The 16,676-nt window shown below is 36.7% G+C and overlaps 1 protein-coding gene across 9 annotated transcripts in view; it reads right to left on the bottom strand.

The window, feature by feature from the left end:
* Positions 1-16,676, bottom strand: part of RBM33 (RNA binding motif protein 33) — a 182,096-nt gene that overhangs the window by 66,481 nt on the left and 98,939 nt on the right. For all 9 annotated transcript variants that reach the window (XM_027841120.1, XM_027841116.1, XM_027841117.1 and 6 more), the window contains 5 exons: positions 9,463-9,595; positions 8,479-8,822; positions 7,149-7,568; positions 4,804-5,091; positions 239-880 (listed from right to left, as the gene is read on the bottom strand). In XM_027841120.1, coding sequence (XP_027696921.1) covers positions 239-880; positions 4,804-5,091; positions 7,149-7,568; positions 8,479-8,822; positions 9,463-9,595 — 1,827 coding nt within the window. The remainder of the gene's footprint in view (positions 1-238; positions 881-4,803; positions 5,092-7,148; positions 7,569-8,478; positions 8,823-9,462; positions 9,596-16,676) is intronic.

Here is a 16,676-nt window from a genome sequence, read left to right as displayed (position 1 = left end):
AAGCAAACCGATATTCATTAAAACACAAAAGCAAAATAAAAGCAACCCAATGTGAATTGGGATCAATAGCAAATTCTTTAGCCAACTAAAAGTAAGCTAATTCACATGACTATAACAGCGGCAAATAGTTCCCACTCAATTTTTTTATTTTCTTCAATAAAGTTCTCTGTGTATTTTAGGATGGCACTAAATAAAACCTCAAGTCAAAGAAAAACACTCACAAAATTCGTAAACTTACCCCTCCTGACAACTTAATCACCCTGACTTTGGAGCTAACATGTGGCCCATCTCCACTACCACTGTTCGCCCGCTGCATCACAGTTCTCTTCACTCCAGGTTTCATTTCGTGGGGCTGGCCTTGTATTGATGCCACTCTAGTAGTCTGTGTTGGGGTTGGCAATTCGTCCATGTCTGGAGGCTTTGTTTGAAGTACTTTGTGAGATGGCTGGGGCTGAGTTTGAGGTACTGTTCTATTCTGTCTCAACTGTTTCATTGGTTTCATTGGTTGTCCTTGGTATTGCAAATTAGCACCAGCTTGTACAAAATTTGAAGTTTTGGGCTGAACATTTGTAATAGTGATGTCTTGCTTTTTCACAAGAAGTCTATTTTTTACATTTTGTCTAACTTGTGCACCAGGATAAGGTAGCAGAGGACTCCCATTAGTGGGTGAGAGTGACGTTTGTTCCTCCTGCTGTACTGGGGGCTGTGGGGTATAAGGCTGCTGTTGCTGTTGTGCAAGTCTTTCAAGTAATTCCCTCTTTCTAGCACCAGCCTGCTGCTGCCGTCGTAGCTCCTTTTGTTTCAAGATTTCTTCTCTTAAACGTTTCTGTTCTTCTATCTTTAAACGATACAACCTGGTTTCTTCATCTTCATCAGGAAACTAAATAGGAAACACAGATTTTTTGTTAATATAGTGAAATGCATGTGGGCCAATCCAAACAACCAACCAGAACTACTAAGAAAACATATTTTCCCCAAACCATTCATTATTTGTGTAATACCATTTAAAATGTGCTTTAAGATTTTTTTCCTAGGATTTATTTCCCATTTAAATATAACGTCCTTGCCTCTGGAAGGGGGAGGAACCCCAGCTAAAGCTAATTTGGGAATCTTATCAGAATATTAAAAATGAAATCGTGTAAATTTCCACTCATTTAGAAGTTTCTGAAACCAATTAAAGTACTCATTTAAGTTATCAAAATATGTTTCAAATGGAAATGGCAACAATACCAAGGCAACCCGCTGTCACACACAGGTTTTATCTTGCTCTTTTCTGACAAACTAACAAAAGGTAGAGTAGTAAATGACCTGAAAGGCCCTGATTAGAACTATTGATTTTTCTTACAGAATTTTCAGGCTGATCTCAAACTCATTTGTCACACAATAATTGGTTATAATGAACAGCACAAGTCAATCTCTCTGACCTTGAACTCATGCACTCTCTTCAGAATCAAAATGTTGCCAAATGCAGTGTTGGAATATTAATGGTATATATGGAATCCTTTAATATTCTAGTCGAAGGCCTTTCTGAAATCACTATACTGTGTGTCAAATAACCTTTGTAGAGGTTTTGGAACTCTCAAAAAAAGATACTCATGAGAAAATGAAACAAAACAGGAAATATTTAGAGAATTTTATTCTGATGATATATTTTCTTAAAAAACAAAAAACAAAACAAAAAAACACCACACATTTCCCACCTAATGCATACATCAAAAAAATACCACCTTATCCATCCATTACCTATTTGGCAACCACACATATCTGAAACAGAGTCAAGAACGAGGAAGTAAGGTAAAAAGGCCTTTGTGCAAGCAAAATTAATATCCAGACAATAAACTTCATGCATTTCATTCATTCTCGCCAAAGGTCTATTTACTCTTACTTAAAACACAATTCTAACAAGACTAGTTTCCCAGTTTCCAAGTTCATAGCAGATGAGAAATAGCAAATGAGAAGGAGGGAGTAAGATAAATCTACAAAAATGAGAGGTGACAGGAGGACAAAAGAAAAACTATTAAAAGCAGAAAAGAAAGTGGCTTAGGGCTGTCAGGGTAAATGACGACAAGATCTGCATACCTCAATGTCTCCTAAAAAAGCTATTTTATTACTCGACTACAATAAAGTATAATAAGTTACATGAATAATGATGATACTGAGTCATCAAGAAAAAGCTTAAAACATGGACAATCAGTGTGTTGAGCACAGAAGTCTAGGATAACATTTTAAAAAGACTTCCATCATATATGTGTGTGTGCCCAAGGTGTTAATTCCTCAGCTATCCAGAACTCATTCCCTGAGGGTGTGAGATAGTTCTGATTATACTGCAAAGAGAATCCTCAATCTCCTCTCAATTATCGATTTGTCAATCAGTCACAACAATATATTAGCTTCATTCTGCTCCCCCCATCACTACCAATCATTTGTGCAAGTTTTGGGAAGTGAAGCCAATAGCAAAATTAACCTGAATAAAAAAATAGGAATATTAGTTTTTAAACATCAAATACAAATAATGCTGCCTGGGAGCTGTTACTCTCCTCCATTACTGCAGATAACATCACAACATTTTACTAAGCTATTAAGATATTTACTGCCCAAACAAACACCTATGTTCATAGTTAAGTAATTTCTTATAATTTACCAGGTTAAGTTCTATTTGGCCCTGAAATTCTGCCTTCAACAATTACTGTTCAACACTCTCACAAAAACTTCCTTAGAAAACAGACTAAATTATTGTGGAATTGGTAGAATTATATGTAAATATTTGTTATCAAGATAAACTGCACCAAAAGAACACCTGGGAAAAAAACAGTCTAAAGGTTACTCAGGTCATCTCTCTCATCACAAGCTATTAAAGAAGTGGTAATAATTTTTATTTATCCTAATATATTTTTTTCTTCACAGTTACACCTCTTAAAGTAGAAGTTTCCCAAACCAGTCTACTTTTTTAATCTTATAGGGAAGTTATGATTATATAGATAATAAATTTTTTTCTAAATCAAACTATTCTAAATATACTAAGGTAGCTTATAATTTAAAGTAATCTTCTGATGAAACCTTTTATAAAAGTTAAGAATTATTTCTACAAAGCAAATAACCAATATCCTGATTATTATATACTTGCTTAGCTTTACAACAGGCAAAATAATGCCCATCTTCTGCCATTAAGATGTTATGAATATTAAACTTGACAGGTGAAGGGTAAAGAGACTAACATTAAACACAAATAAAATGTGTATAGAACAATTTAACTCTGAAAATTATGTTTTTGGATCTGTGATAAGTACCATAAAACTGCTATAATAGGTCCTCAGAGAATTTTTTTTTAACCAAAAAAGATGATTTTCATTCATGTGAGCCAAATTAAAGTCACTAGCTAAATATAAAAATAGTATTAACTGGATATCATAAGATCAACAAAGCTCAAAAAGCATTACAGATTGCCAAAGCTCTAGGCTAAGGGAAAAAAAAAAGAATTTTAGTAGCTTCCTAGAGTCTTGAATTCCAAAGATACTGCACACTGTTCATACATCATTCCTAGTGCTAGCCTTGAATTGATGTCACCAGACATCTCTGAAAAGAAATAGAAATTTAACTGTGTCAGCACGACAAATTTCAAATGACTTTTAGAAGCTACTGGTCTCATTCAAAGCGCTTTGGCACTTAACTTTGCTAATGCATATAAATGTTACTAAATGAAAAGTTAAAGATACATCAACTACTTTCCTCACCTAAAGACTGGTCCAACATAACTACACCTATGTCAGCCCCTCCAAATTGTAAATCCCATAACCCTCCAAATCACCCTATCTCCTCCCAATGCATCCCCTGCAAAGAAATAAATCAGCAAGCAAGATTAAATTCATAGGGTATATCAGATTCTAAATCTGGAACTTTGAGGTCATTCATTTTATATCATATTTATTCCTTCTGTACATTACTTAGCTACATAAATATCATCAATTACTTTTTTTAACCAAGTAACTAACTGGTGGCTAAAACTGTTAGGTGTGACAATACACAAAAATAAGACATAAAGACCAACTGTACAAACATAGGAATCAAATGGAATAGTTACGCATAGATGAAAGGTGTGTTATTTGATATGATCTAAAATGATTCAAAAGAATTACAAACTTGGAGAAAGTGAAGCTAGAGAATATATCATCAATTCATTTCCAATTATAATAGTCAGGAAAGAAATGTAAATGAGGGTAATTTGGACTAGACAGTCTTCTGAGGCTCCTTTCAGCTATTCCATCTATGATCCTTTAACTTTATGAAAAAAGAATTTCATGGGGCATTTGAACAAAGGAGGGAGTTTCCAAATTGCATACACGATGGATGTCCAAGCATGGGGTGCATAATGAAAGGAGATCTGCCTGCAGAAGTAAGCCTTTGCAAGGGAGTAGAAGGGAAAAGCCTAGAGGTTGAGGCCTTAGGCCATATGTGACAGGAAGCCAGAGTAGCCTGAAAGTGAATGGCACAATCGAAGCTACCTAGGTACTTACTCTTCTTTGATAGAACCACTCCTAGGGAAGTCAGTTTGAAAACTGAATATAAAGAATACAAGAAAGCAGTAAAGACAGAAATTAGTCCTAGTGATTAGTAAGCTTGTCACAGCTTAACAGGTAGATGGCCAAGAGATAATTAACAGGAAAGGAAGGGACTAACGCATAAACCATAGTCCAAGAAAAAGTGGCAAGGTCTTTTTGTGGAAAGCAAGACAGAGAAGAACTGAATATAGATGAATACAAGGTTTGGGGTCTGAGAGAGAGAAATGTATAAAAACAAAAGTCTTACCTCTGGCTCTGTTTTCACTTCTACTTTAGCTTGAACCACTGGGCTGACTGGTTTAACTTTCATTTCAGTCTTTCCCTGTGGGGTCCTGACACCTACAACAGATCTCGAAGGGGGTGGGGTGCTTGTAATTGGTTTCACTTGTGCTGCAGGTGTAGCGGAGCAACGGTTGGTACTCATTTCTATAACATGGGATGGTGCTATTGGTAATTCACGCAAATTGCTATTTCTTGGAGCAGTTGGCTGCATTTGCTGAATTGGCCGCTTGACAACATTCTGTGAAACTGCATTCTGTCATAAGAAAAAAGATAATTTCTAATCAGAAATAGATACTTGTGAAAAAGAACAAAAAATGTACATAAACAAGAAAACAATACTACAATCAGAGTAGATTCTCCTAACCCCCAACCCCACTGTTTACACTATAATTTGCCCCAAATTCTGAAATCTCTGACCTAATGAAACACATAAATATTTTGTAATTCTATGCAAGCAAGGGACTTCCAGCTATGTTTTTAAAACTTACGCAGTACCAGCTGACAGCTGCAGCAAGAGAGACAATGGTAACCAGAGTGTCAGACCAGCCAGTATAGATATTTTCAGTGATGGTCTCATACTTCTATCTAAATTGGAAAAGCTAATTTGTCAGCTTTCAACATGTGATTTAAAGTTCATTTAGTATGAAAAAAAGTTGTCTATCACAAGAAATGAACCTCATTGATGGATAAATATTTTAATAAAATGGCCACTGACACTGGCAAAAAACAAACAAAAAGCATTCAGTACACATGGCAATTTTCCAAGGAGGTAGGTTTCTTAGAAGAGGAAAAATACTCCAAAGATGGGATGTCAAATACACAGCCCACGGCACGAGCCAACAACACTCCTGAGTATGGCCTGAACCACATTAAAATATAATTGGGAAATATTTAACAAAATAAACATAAGATTATATTAAAATGTGGTTTTCTAACTCATGATACAGCCTGCAGGGATGCTTATGAACAGTTTAGCGGCCCCCCCATTTCTATTTGATATCACTGCTCTGAAGGACATACTTTGAAATGGAAAAAACTCTCTCACACACACACAGACACGAATAACAAAGGTGAGTAGAGGATATCTGAGGATAGCAGGAAGGAGGGAAGTCATACCTTAGGATAGGGATTATATCTTAGGAGGAGGCACTGTACTGTACAAAGAACTCTGAGTCTGGAGTTAGAGGATCTACATTTGAATCCCACCTCTGTGACTGCTACCTTGTGAGAGCCCTGCAAAAATCACAACCTCCTTGGGCCTTTGCTTCCCCTTCTGTAAAATGAAATCAATTTAATCTCTAGATCTCTCTCATCCTAATAATGACAAAGGTTATACAAATAAAGGGTGTTTCCAGAAGATTCCTGAGGGAGTTGGGAAAACTGTGAAATAGTATTTTTTAACCAATGGGAATAGGAATAGTAAGTTTCATATTTTATACTGGTATTTTCAGTGCCTTTCACATAGTAGATGTTTAAGAGCTGTTAAGCTCTTAGATTATTCATGTTGCATATTTTATACATAGAACTCATAAAACCTACCACTGTTTAAAAAAAGGTATGGAGCTTAACAATCTGTCTTCTCATTATAGCCCCGCAAGATTCACTGAAGGGATAAAGGCGCAGCTTTTAAAGAGTAGGCATAGATGATAAAACTATAGTTCAAGGTGGTCCAGTCTTAGACTAGAACCCAGGCACCTCTGAGGAAGTTCCGTATCTTTCCATTAACCACCCTGCTTCTTGTTCCTGACACAGGAAAATCCAACAGCCTTCTCTCCTTTTGCACACTATCAGTTCTTCTAGAAGTAAGAATTGTTAATATTGACCTTTTATTTATGAAGAAATGTTTGTATTGTTTTGTATGCAGAGAAAAAGTGTTCAAAACTGTAAACCTTAAACAAAAGTGGACAGACTATCTAAAAAGTATATAAAAGCTTTCTAATAGTCTATTTTTTGTACCTATACCTCCATGTACAGCCATTCTTTAAAAAATCTGAAGCTAAAACAAACAAAATAACCATAAAAGTATTATTTTTTTCTTCAGAAAAAGTATGTGTGTATGTATGTGTGTGTTATATCTACATACACATATGCAGAATGAGCACATGCATATACATAAGTGCATATGCACGTACACACACAACTGAAGCCATCAGTTTCCTGAATATCATCAATGATAGTCAGGGTGGGAAACCTAGTTAGGAGAAATGTAATAAAAGTATGTATATCAATGACTATCTTAAATTATGACACAGGAGCTATTATTTTAAATTATGACCTAAAAAAGCATTCAAAATATTGATTTATACTTACATGTCTTGGACCCTGTCGCTGAGGGCACTGCATTCTACTGCTATTTTGCTGGGGCTGAGAAGTCTGCATGTGAGGCCTAAATGGTGGCTGAGACATGGGCATCAGAGGTGGTGGTGGGACAGAAAGGTGATGGTGATGCTGATGCTGAGGCTGATGCTGCTGAGGTTGGTGCTGAGGCTGGTGTGGTGGTTGGTGCTGGGGTTGATGTTGGGGCTGGTGTGGAGGCTGATGCTGGGGTGGAGGCTGATGTGGAGGTTGGTGAGGAGGTTGGTGTTGGGGCTGAAGCGGGGGCTGGTGTTGGGGCTGATGCTGATGATGTTGTGGCTGATGCTGGGGCTGTTGTTGATGTTGGGGCTGCTGCTGCTGTTGAGGCTGAGGCTGTGGTTGATGTGGTGGTGGTAATGGAGGATGCAAGGGTCCCTTCATAATTCAATGAAAAAAGGAAGGAAAACAATTTAAGATACATATTTGCACTTATTATACTCTAACATCAATTTCTTAGAAAAAGCCAATCTATTGGGTCAAATTTTGGATGATCTTAATGAAGCTTCATTTTTAAGATCTGCTATGATGACTGCAATAGACTACCGTTTATGCCAGACTATTACCTTAAAATTTAATAATAATCATCCCTACATTAGTTTTACTAAAGTTGGTTCTTCTTCAAATAAGATAAATTTCATTCTTCAGTATCTATGCCTGTTGAATCTATAAAATGTGCTGAGAGGTTGAACTCCTAGAAACCAAACATATCATCTCTCTCTGATATTTTGAGAGTGAACTTAAAGGAAAAAAAAAGATTCTTCTGTAAGAAAGGTCCTATAAATACAGAACATTATAACAAATTCAAGATTCATCTTTATCAGCAGAGGGCACTCAAGACTTTCAAATAATAACAGTAAATGAATAGCATCATCACCATTTCTTGTCCAGAATATATACAAATCTTTCCAGTATACCCTCTAGGAGTGTAATTTTAAATAATAACTTCACAATCCTCCCAGAATTAACTAACTTAAGAAATCATTATAATGGTGAACAGAATACAAAAATGTCTAATTTAATCTGCAATAAAATAAAATCTTAACACTGATTTGTTCATTTCCAAAGGAAGCCATTGCTTTTGATTTTCAAATACTCCTTCCAAAAGTTAAATTATAGGGACACAGATTATATTTACAAGCATGGCAAACAATGTACTAATAAGATTTATTTTCTTATTATTAGGCTAATCATTTTCTCAATGTCCACAAGAAGCCATATATGGCTCTAAACGTCACATTTGTCTATATTTGTTTTACATAAAGTTAGTTTTACTCATCTTCCATACCTGCATGTTAGGCTGTGTGTGTGCTGGAAGAAACGGCTGTCCTGGGCCAGGTAAGAATGGTTGTCTGGGAGGAATGAAAGGCCGTGTATTTGCGGAGCCTGGTTGGTTGAAGTGAAGAATCCCCACTGGACCTGGAGGCTGAATGTTTGGTCTTACAGGCCTTTCTCTGGGAAATACTGGTTGCTGTCCCTGTTGATTAAATGCTGGTCCAGGCTGAGTAAAAGGCAAGGGATTCTGGGTAGGAACAGGATGACTGCTATTAAGAATCGTGGGAGGTGGTGGCGGTGGAGGGGGACTTCGCTGTTCAAACAAAGGATGGCTCGGGAACCTTGGTTCTCCTGAAACTAAATGATATCACAAGCATATTATCTTCTTGATAGAGAATATGAAATTCTTAGTATCATCTTAGGATGAAACAGAATTATGTTAACTATTGACCCTATAGGACTGAAGGTTCAATTCAGACTCAAAAGGTGTAAATTTTCCCTTTTCCTACCAAATAATGTCACTAAGTATTTTCTTTTTTTAAAATAATCAGTATAAACTAATTAAATTCAAATAGCTTAACATATTACTGTAATTACTCTTCTGTTACTTTTTTTTTAAAAGGTTCTATATTGCCTTATGTAATTCATTTTTTCTTGATCATACATTTGAATGTTTATACTCCTTGGATGGAAATGAAAATTTTATTTTAAAAATATAAATAAAATGAACAATTACTGGATATTTTCTATCAACTCATCTCTTTTTTATTCAATATCCTATAAATTTCAGATCCCAAATAAAACTCTCTTCAACTGATGCTACTGGAATAAGGCTGAATAACCCGTAATTAAAAAAAATCCCAGATGCTGATGTTTGGTTGAACTGAATTCAAACAAAATATACCTATAGGTAATGAATTTAATATTATGAACATAACTAGTAGACTTATTAATTAATAATCTTACTCAAAAATTACATAATTTCTTATTGATGTACCTCCTAAGAAGAAATGGTCTCTGTCCTGAGGAGGTGGTGGGGCTCTCCATTGGTCCTGGAGAGGAAGCCGTGGGGGCTGACTGAAATTGGTAGGAACAGGCCCAGGAGTATGTTGTGGAAATTCTGGAGGAACCTAGTAAACAAAGAAAAGAAATAAAATTAAGTTATGAAAAAGCATGAAAATTCACCAACACTTCCAAGATATTTATACAAAACATAAAGTTTTTCTCTAAAAATATTAACTGATTTATCATTATTTTTGATATTCTGTATAAGTAGGCAATCAAAATGGCCAATGATACCACAATATTAAATAGTATATCTAGAAGAGAATTCAATGTTTTAATATCATTGTTGTACCACAGGAATACTACTTTTCCCAAGCTTATTGAAATCCATGCAATTATTGACCTTCTTTCCTATTAATCCAAAAGGCTAGATGTCTACTTTAGAAAATGCTCCTGACATTTATCTTCTTAAACCATGTTATTCTTTGCCATCTATTTAGTCAACCCTAAGCTATAGAAATAAACCAGTTTTAGTCAAAGGGAAAAAAATCAATTTATAAAATAATAAAATTTAAAATATTTAATAAAACCATATATTTTTGAAAATGTATATAATTAAAAAAACAAATTACTATAAACATTTAGTGAATACAAAATGGTTTGAGCAACAACAACAATAGCAGCTAATATATGCATAGCACACTTTATGGTTTACAAAGAATTTTACATGTGTATATTTATCTCAGTTGGTCCTCACAACAACCTTGTGAGGTAGGTATTATTATTACCTCATTTTAAGGATGAGAAAACTGAGGCTCAGGGTGGTTAACTGACCTGTCCCATTGGTTACATACTTAGTAAATTAAGAAAAAAGCCCTTTTAAATAATAAAGCTATTAAGGACACAATTTATAGATTCAGACTTGTATTAAACAATTAGAATTGGAAGATTTTAGAGATCTTACAGTCCCAACTGCTTCATTTTACAAAAGCAGAGACTGAGGGACACACCCTGTAAACAAATAAGTTAAAATATGAAAATTTCAGAAGGGAGTGAAAAGTGAGGTGAATTTTGAATTAAGCTGGGAAAACCAAGATGTAAGGGGTAAGATGAGAGTGTATTTCAGGCATTAGGACCATCCTACTCATGCCACGAAAATGAGGTAGAAGATGGAATGACACATTTGAGGAAAAGTATGTAAGCCAGTTTGGCTGGAAGGCAGAGTATGTGAAAATGGGTAAAACAAACTATATATCAGGACAGGTAAGCTGGAAAAAGAAGGGCTATAAATGACAAGCCAAGGACTTTGCATTTTATTCCAGAAGAAACAGGAAATCACTGGAGATTCTTGAACAGGCAAGTGATATGGTCAGTCTTGAGCTTTAAAATGGACTGAAAAAGTCAGAATCTAGGAACGGACAGACAAATAAGGGAGATACTACAATAAGAGGTAATGATGGCCTGAAACAAGACAACGGTTTCCGTAACTTAAGAGAAGAAAATGAGGGGAAAATAAGCAACAGAGGTAAAACTGGCATGACTTTACAACTGACTGGTTATGGAGAGGCAATTGAAAGAGAGAAGAGTTCGGAGCAATTATGAACTTAGAAATTATGTAACTGGAAAGATGGCAGTGCTCTCAACAAAAACAGGAAAGTTTAGAGGAAGACTATGTTTAGGAAGAAATGAAGAATTTCACTTTGGACATGTTTAGTTTGCTGTGCCTACTGAATATTCAGTTGGAGATGTTCAACAGCAGTAAGTCATGCAGAACTGGAGCTCAAAGAGGTAAGGGCCAGACATACACATAAGGAAGCCATCTGCATAGAGATAACTGGACCCAAAAATTACCAAGAAGGAGTCACGACTGAGCGCTGAGGGTCTCATAATTTAGAGAGTAGCAAGTGGATTATGATCCAATAAAGGAGACAGGCATTTTCCCTTTCATTCATCACACAGGTAGAAGACCTAGGAGACAGCACTGTCATGAAAACCTAGTAAAGATACAGTATCCAACAGAAATAGTCAAAAGTTTCAAATAATGCAAAGAACAAAAGAAATTATGGCAAAGAAAAGGTCACTGTATTCAGCAGTTAGAAGATAACTGGTAACCACAAAGATGACATTTTCAGTTGAGTGGTGAGGTCAGAAGCCACAGCAGGAGGGGTTGAGCAGTGAATGAGAAAAGAGGAAATAGAAGCAAGGAACGTAGATGGCCTATGGAAGGAAAGAAATAGGACAAGAGCTTTGAGAGAATAGTAGAGTTAAATTAAAGTTTCTCAAGGAAAGACCAGAGACCAAGCTGTCTTCACAAAGTAACTAAGTAGGAGTCAGTAGATAGGAAAAGAATTAATATTGTAGAGGGAAGGAATGATCCCTGATTCTCTAGAGTCAGACAACTTCAGCTGGTATTCCACTTCTGATGCTTAATATCTTTGTGATTCTGGACAAGTCATTTAAGCTCCCTGAGTGCCTCAGTTTCCAATTCTTTTAAGCAAAGGAGCTGGACTATGTGATATCTGGAGTTTCTTCTGTATAGTTCTATGATCCTATGAAACGGATGGGGATATGACCAAGAGTACAAACAGAGGAAGGACGTTGGCATCAGCAGTGAGAAAGACCTTCTCATCAGAGACCAGGGGCAAAGAAGAAGAAAACAGGGGAAGATAAACCAAAGTTCTGAAGAACTGTGTTCCACAAAGGGAAAAAGGTACTTATGATGGATTGTTTTGATTTTCTCAAATTAGGAGGAGAAATGCTCTCTTCTAGAAGAGGAGGAGGGATGGTACAGGAAGGGTGAAGTGCAAATGTTTGTAAGAGTAAAAGCAGCAAACATGGTAAGATAATTAAAGAATAAAAATACTGGATTAGATAACTTCTAGGGGACCCACTCTATTCCCACATGGCCAAGTCTAGGTGTTCACCTGAGGCATCATCCCAGTAATCCTCTCAACTGGCCTTTCATTGTGGCTACACCCAATCTCCCAATTCTGTTATCTCTGACCCAGCACAACTTTCATTGTCTGTTACCTCCCTAACCCATTTCCCACCCTAGATCCCATCTAGACCCCATTCTATCTCCCAGTCACTCCCATTAAGATCCTCCCTAGACCCCTTCTCTCAGATCCCTCCTCCAGTCACCCCAACCTACTTCCTCCCTCAGGTATGCTCCCCTACGTGGATTTTCATGACACTGCTCATTCCAGCTCTTCTACTTGTCTGACTACTTCTTAATCTCCTTTGCTGGATTATCATCTATGTCCATGCTTTAAAAGTAGGTGGATTCCACCCCCATCCCAGAAGGCTCAGATGTGGGTCTGGCTCTGTCTCTCTCTCACATCTCAACTCATAAGCTCAATGCACTCAATGATTCTTGTGCATATGACTTCCACATCTATCTATCTCTATCTATCTATACAGCCCTAATATCTCCTGAGCTTCAGCCTGACATCACCAAATGCCTAGCAGACATCTCCAAATGGATATCCTGAGGGAATCTCAAACTAATCATGTCCAAATTGAACTTATGATCTTTCCAACAAACCCACCAGTTCTTCAAATTTCCCTATTTTGGACGATGTGGCATTGTGAAAAGAATGCTGGATTTGTAGACTGAGGACCTTGGTTCAAATCCCAGCTCTGCAACCTTCTGTGCAACAACCACGTGTGACTTAGACAAGACACTTAATCTCTCTGCATCTCAGGTTCCTCATTTATAATAAAAAGAGACTGGATACCATGATTCCATAAAGTTCTAAATCAACTGATTAAGGAACGTTAAGTGCCTATGTACTAATCACTGTGCTAAGTGCTGGGAATACAAAGAAAAAAGAAAATAGCTTTTGCTTTCAATAAACTTACATTCTGATGAAGGAGACATGTGTAACCTTAAAGGAGAAGGCACTAGTAGCTTGGGGGACCAGGAAAGCCTCCTATGGAATGTGGTGTTTTAGTTCAAGTTTAAAGGAAAGCAGATTGCAAGAGGCAGAAGTGATGAAAGAGTGTGTTCTAGGCATGGAGATAGGAAGTGGAATATCATGTTATTATGTGTGAGGAATACCAAGTGGGCCAGTAATTCTGGATCATAAAGTACACCATAAAGTATATGAAGGGCAGTAATATACAAGAAAAGTAGAAAATCAGGAAGGGGCTAGGTTGTGAAAGATTTAAATGTCAAACAGAAAAGTCTATTTTTGATCTTTCGGGTAAAAGAGAAGAGAACGTACTAAAGATTACTGGGGAAGTGACAAAACAGGTGCTTTAGAAATATCATTTCCAGCACTGTGGAGACAACGGAGCTCCCCGGCTCCCTTCAAGTCCATGCTGAAATTCTACCTCCCAGTCCTTGAGCACTTCCCTCTGTTGATAGCGCCCGACACATAGCAAGGGCTTTATAAAATGGTAGCTATTATCATCATTATTTCCAATTTATGTGTACATATCCTGTTTGTACATAGTTGCTTGTATGTTGCAAACTTCTTGAAAGCGGACTACCTTTTACTTCGTGATGCAGCCCCAGGGTTTAGTGCAGTACTTGCCAAATGGTAAGTGCTTACTAAATGTTTACTGTCTGATAGAGTCTAGAGTAGGGAAGAGCCAAGACGGATTATGAGGATACTGCAAAGAAATGAACTAGCCTAAATTAGCGTAGTGGCTGTATGGATAGACAGAAGGGGACAGATAAGAGAGATGTCGTGGAGATATAAGCAATAAGATTGGGCAACACGTAGGCTAGATTATAGCAACAGTCTCCTAATGAGTCTTGCTTGCCTCAAGCTTTTCTTGCCAAAGTAATTCTACTGAAGTGTTGATCTAACTAGGGGACTAGCACTACTTAATCAACTACAATGGTTTCCAATTAGAATAAAATATAAACTCCCCTGTTAAGTTTTTAAAGCCATATACAAAAAACCTGGCACCAACATATCTTTTCAACTTCATTGGAATTCATTACTTTTCCCTCATTCTGCAATCTAGCCAAACTGGTCCTCAATTTGATCCTTACATAGGGCACTGTACCTCTTGTCTCTACCTTCCCACTATGCATCCAACATGCCTGAAATGCACTCCCTTCTTCCCTCCACCTCCAGCTCAGCCCTTCTTTTCTTTTAAAATGCAGCTCAGGCACCATCTTCTGCATGAAGCCTTTACTGATCTCTCTCTCTCTCTCTCTCTCTCTCTCTCTCTCACACACACACACACACACATTCTCTCTCTTTCTCTCTCCCCCCTCCCTCCTAATGCCCTCCTTCCCAAACAACCTTATATTTAATTACTTTGTATGTATTTGTTACTTATTAACTTCATATTTATACTGTATATATTTTCCTTTGCAAGGTTTTTTTAAACACCAGAAATGAATGCTTGTAAGCATAACAGCAAAACAAAAAGACTACATAAAACTATAAATTGCAATGTTATTATGCTTTCTTTAAAAAATTATATAATAAATTCTACATATTACTTTTTAAATTGTCCTGGTTATCTGTGCTTCCTCATTTAGCTTTCTTCTGTTCTCTTTTTTGCATTTAAAAAAAATGTTACAATGGCTCTCTTTTTCTTTTGGCATTACTACTGCTAACCTTTCTGCCCTACTTTTCTCCCTAATAATTAAAAACAGAAAGGGGGAAAAACCCAAACCTTGTAACAAACAGTCAAGGAAAATGAATCAATAGAGTGGCCATGTCCAAAAACGTATGGCTCTGTATGTGGTACACGTCTCTCTGTGAGCAGGTAGATGACATGTCCCACAGTAGGTCTTTTGGAGACATGGTTGCTCATTACTGTCTCTCAGTGTATTTTTTTCTTTACAATGTTGTTGTCCTTCTACAAATTGCTCTTTTGGTCCTGCTCACATCATTCTATATCAGTTCATACTACCCAGAATTCTCTGAAATCATGTTGTCATGTTGTGGTGCAATATTTCATTAAATTTACATCACACAATTTGTTCAGCCATTACCTGTCTTAAAGGCAAATTAAAGCACTACTTTAAATTGTGGTTCTTAACTTTTATCCATTCTCCCTTTATATCCACCCCTATAGGTTCAAGAAATTTGTTTCGCTTGTGAGTACTCCCTTCTAAATAGTATCCTATCTCTTAACCACCACCTCTCTGCCCCCACTCCTGATGCCTATCCCTAATCCCTCCTTGTTCTCCTGTTGAGCTTGATATAGTTCAATACTAAACTCTGCATGTTAAATCCTCCTTTGCTTTTGACAAAGTGAAGTTCATCTGAGACGGAGTCAGATGGTGCAGTAGCTAAGAGCGCTGGGCCTAAAGAAAGAAGACCTAAGTTCAAATGTGACCTCAGATACTTATTAGATGCATGACACCGGGCAAATCACTTGTTTGCCTCAATTTCCCCAACTGTAAAATGGGGATAATAACAACACATATATCCCAGGGCTCTTGTGAGGATCAAATGAGACATTTGAAAAGGGTTTTTAGCACAATGTCTGCCACATAGTAGGAGCTCTACATTTTACTATTACTATTACGATCACCATCACCACCATCTGATGCCCATTCCACCCTTACATCCTCCATGGTTATATACTCTATTCTGTATGTTCTTCTTATGAACCCCGATTATAAAAAAGAATAAGTTTCATCCCCTTCTTCCTTTTAACTTGGCTTTTCTTTACCCTTTTCAGTCTCAGAAAATAACCATGCCTCACCCAAGAGATCAGGTTTTTAAAAATTTAATTCCCTCGGTACCCTTCGAAGACATTAAACTTTTAAGGGGACACTTTTTTCTTTTCCCCTTGTTAGAATGTTACCACAACATCTTCATACAGCTTCTTTTAGTTGCTTAAATAAGTTTACTTTATAAGCTTCTCTGGAGTCCTGTGTTTGCATTTTTTTTTTCATTTTTAAATTAATTTATTTTTAGTTTTCAACATTTACTTCCATAAGCTTTTGAGTTTAAAATTTTCTCCACCTCCCTCCCCTTCTTCGTCCCCAAGACAGTGTGCAATCTGATATATGCTCTATATATACATTCTTATTAAACATATTTTCACATTAATCATGTTGTAAAGAATCAGAATGAATGGGAGGAATCACGAGAAAGAAGAAACAAAACAAAACAAAACAAAAAAAAGAGAGCAAATAGGATGCTTTCATCTGCATTCAGACTCCATATTCTTTCTCTGGATGTGGATAGCATTTTCCATCATGAATCTTTTAGGGTTGTCTTAGAT

This window comes from Vombatus ursinus, unplaced genomic scaffold, assembly GCF_900497805.2.
Source record: "Vombatus ursinus unplaced genomic scaffold, bare-nosed wombat genome assembly UNPS02014852.1, whole genome shotgun sequence".
NCBI classification, from domain to species: Eukaryota; Metazoa; Chordata; class Mammalia; order Diprotodontia; family Vombatidae; genus Vombatus; species Vombatus ursinus.
This window is presented reverse-complemented; position numbering and strand designations above follow the sequence as displayed.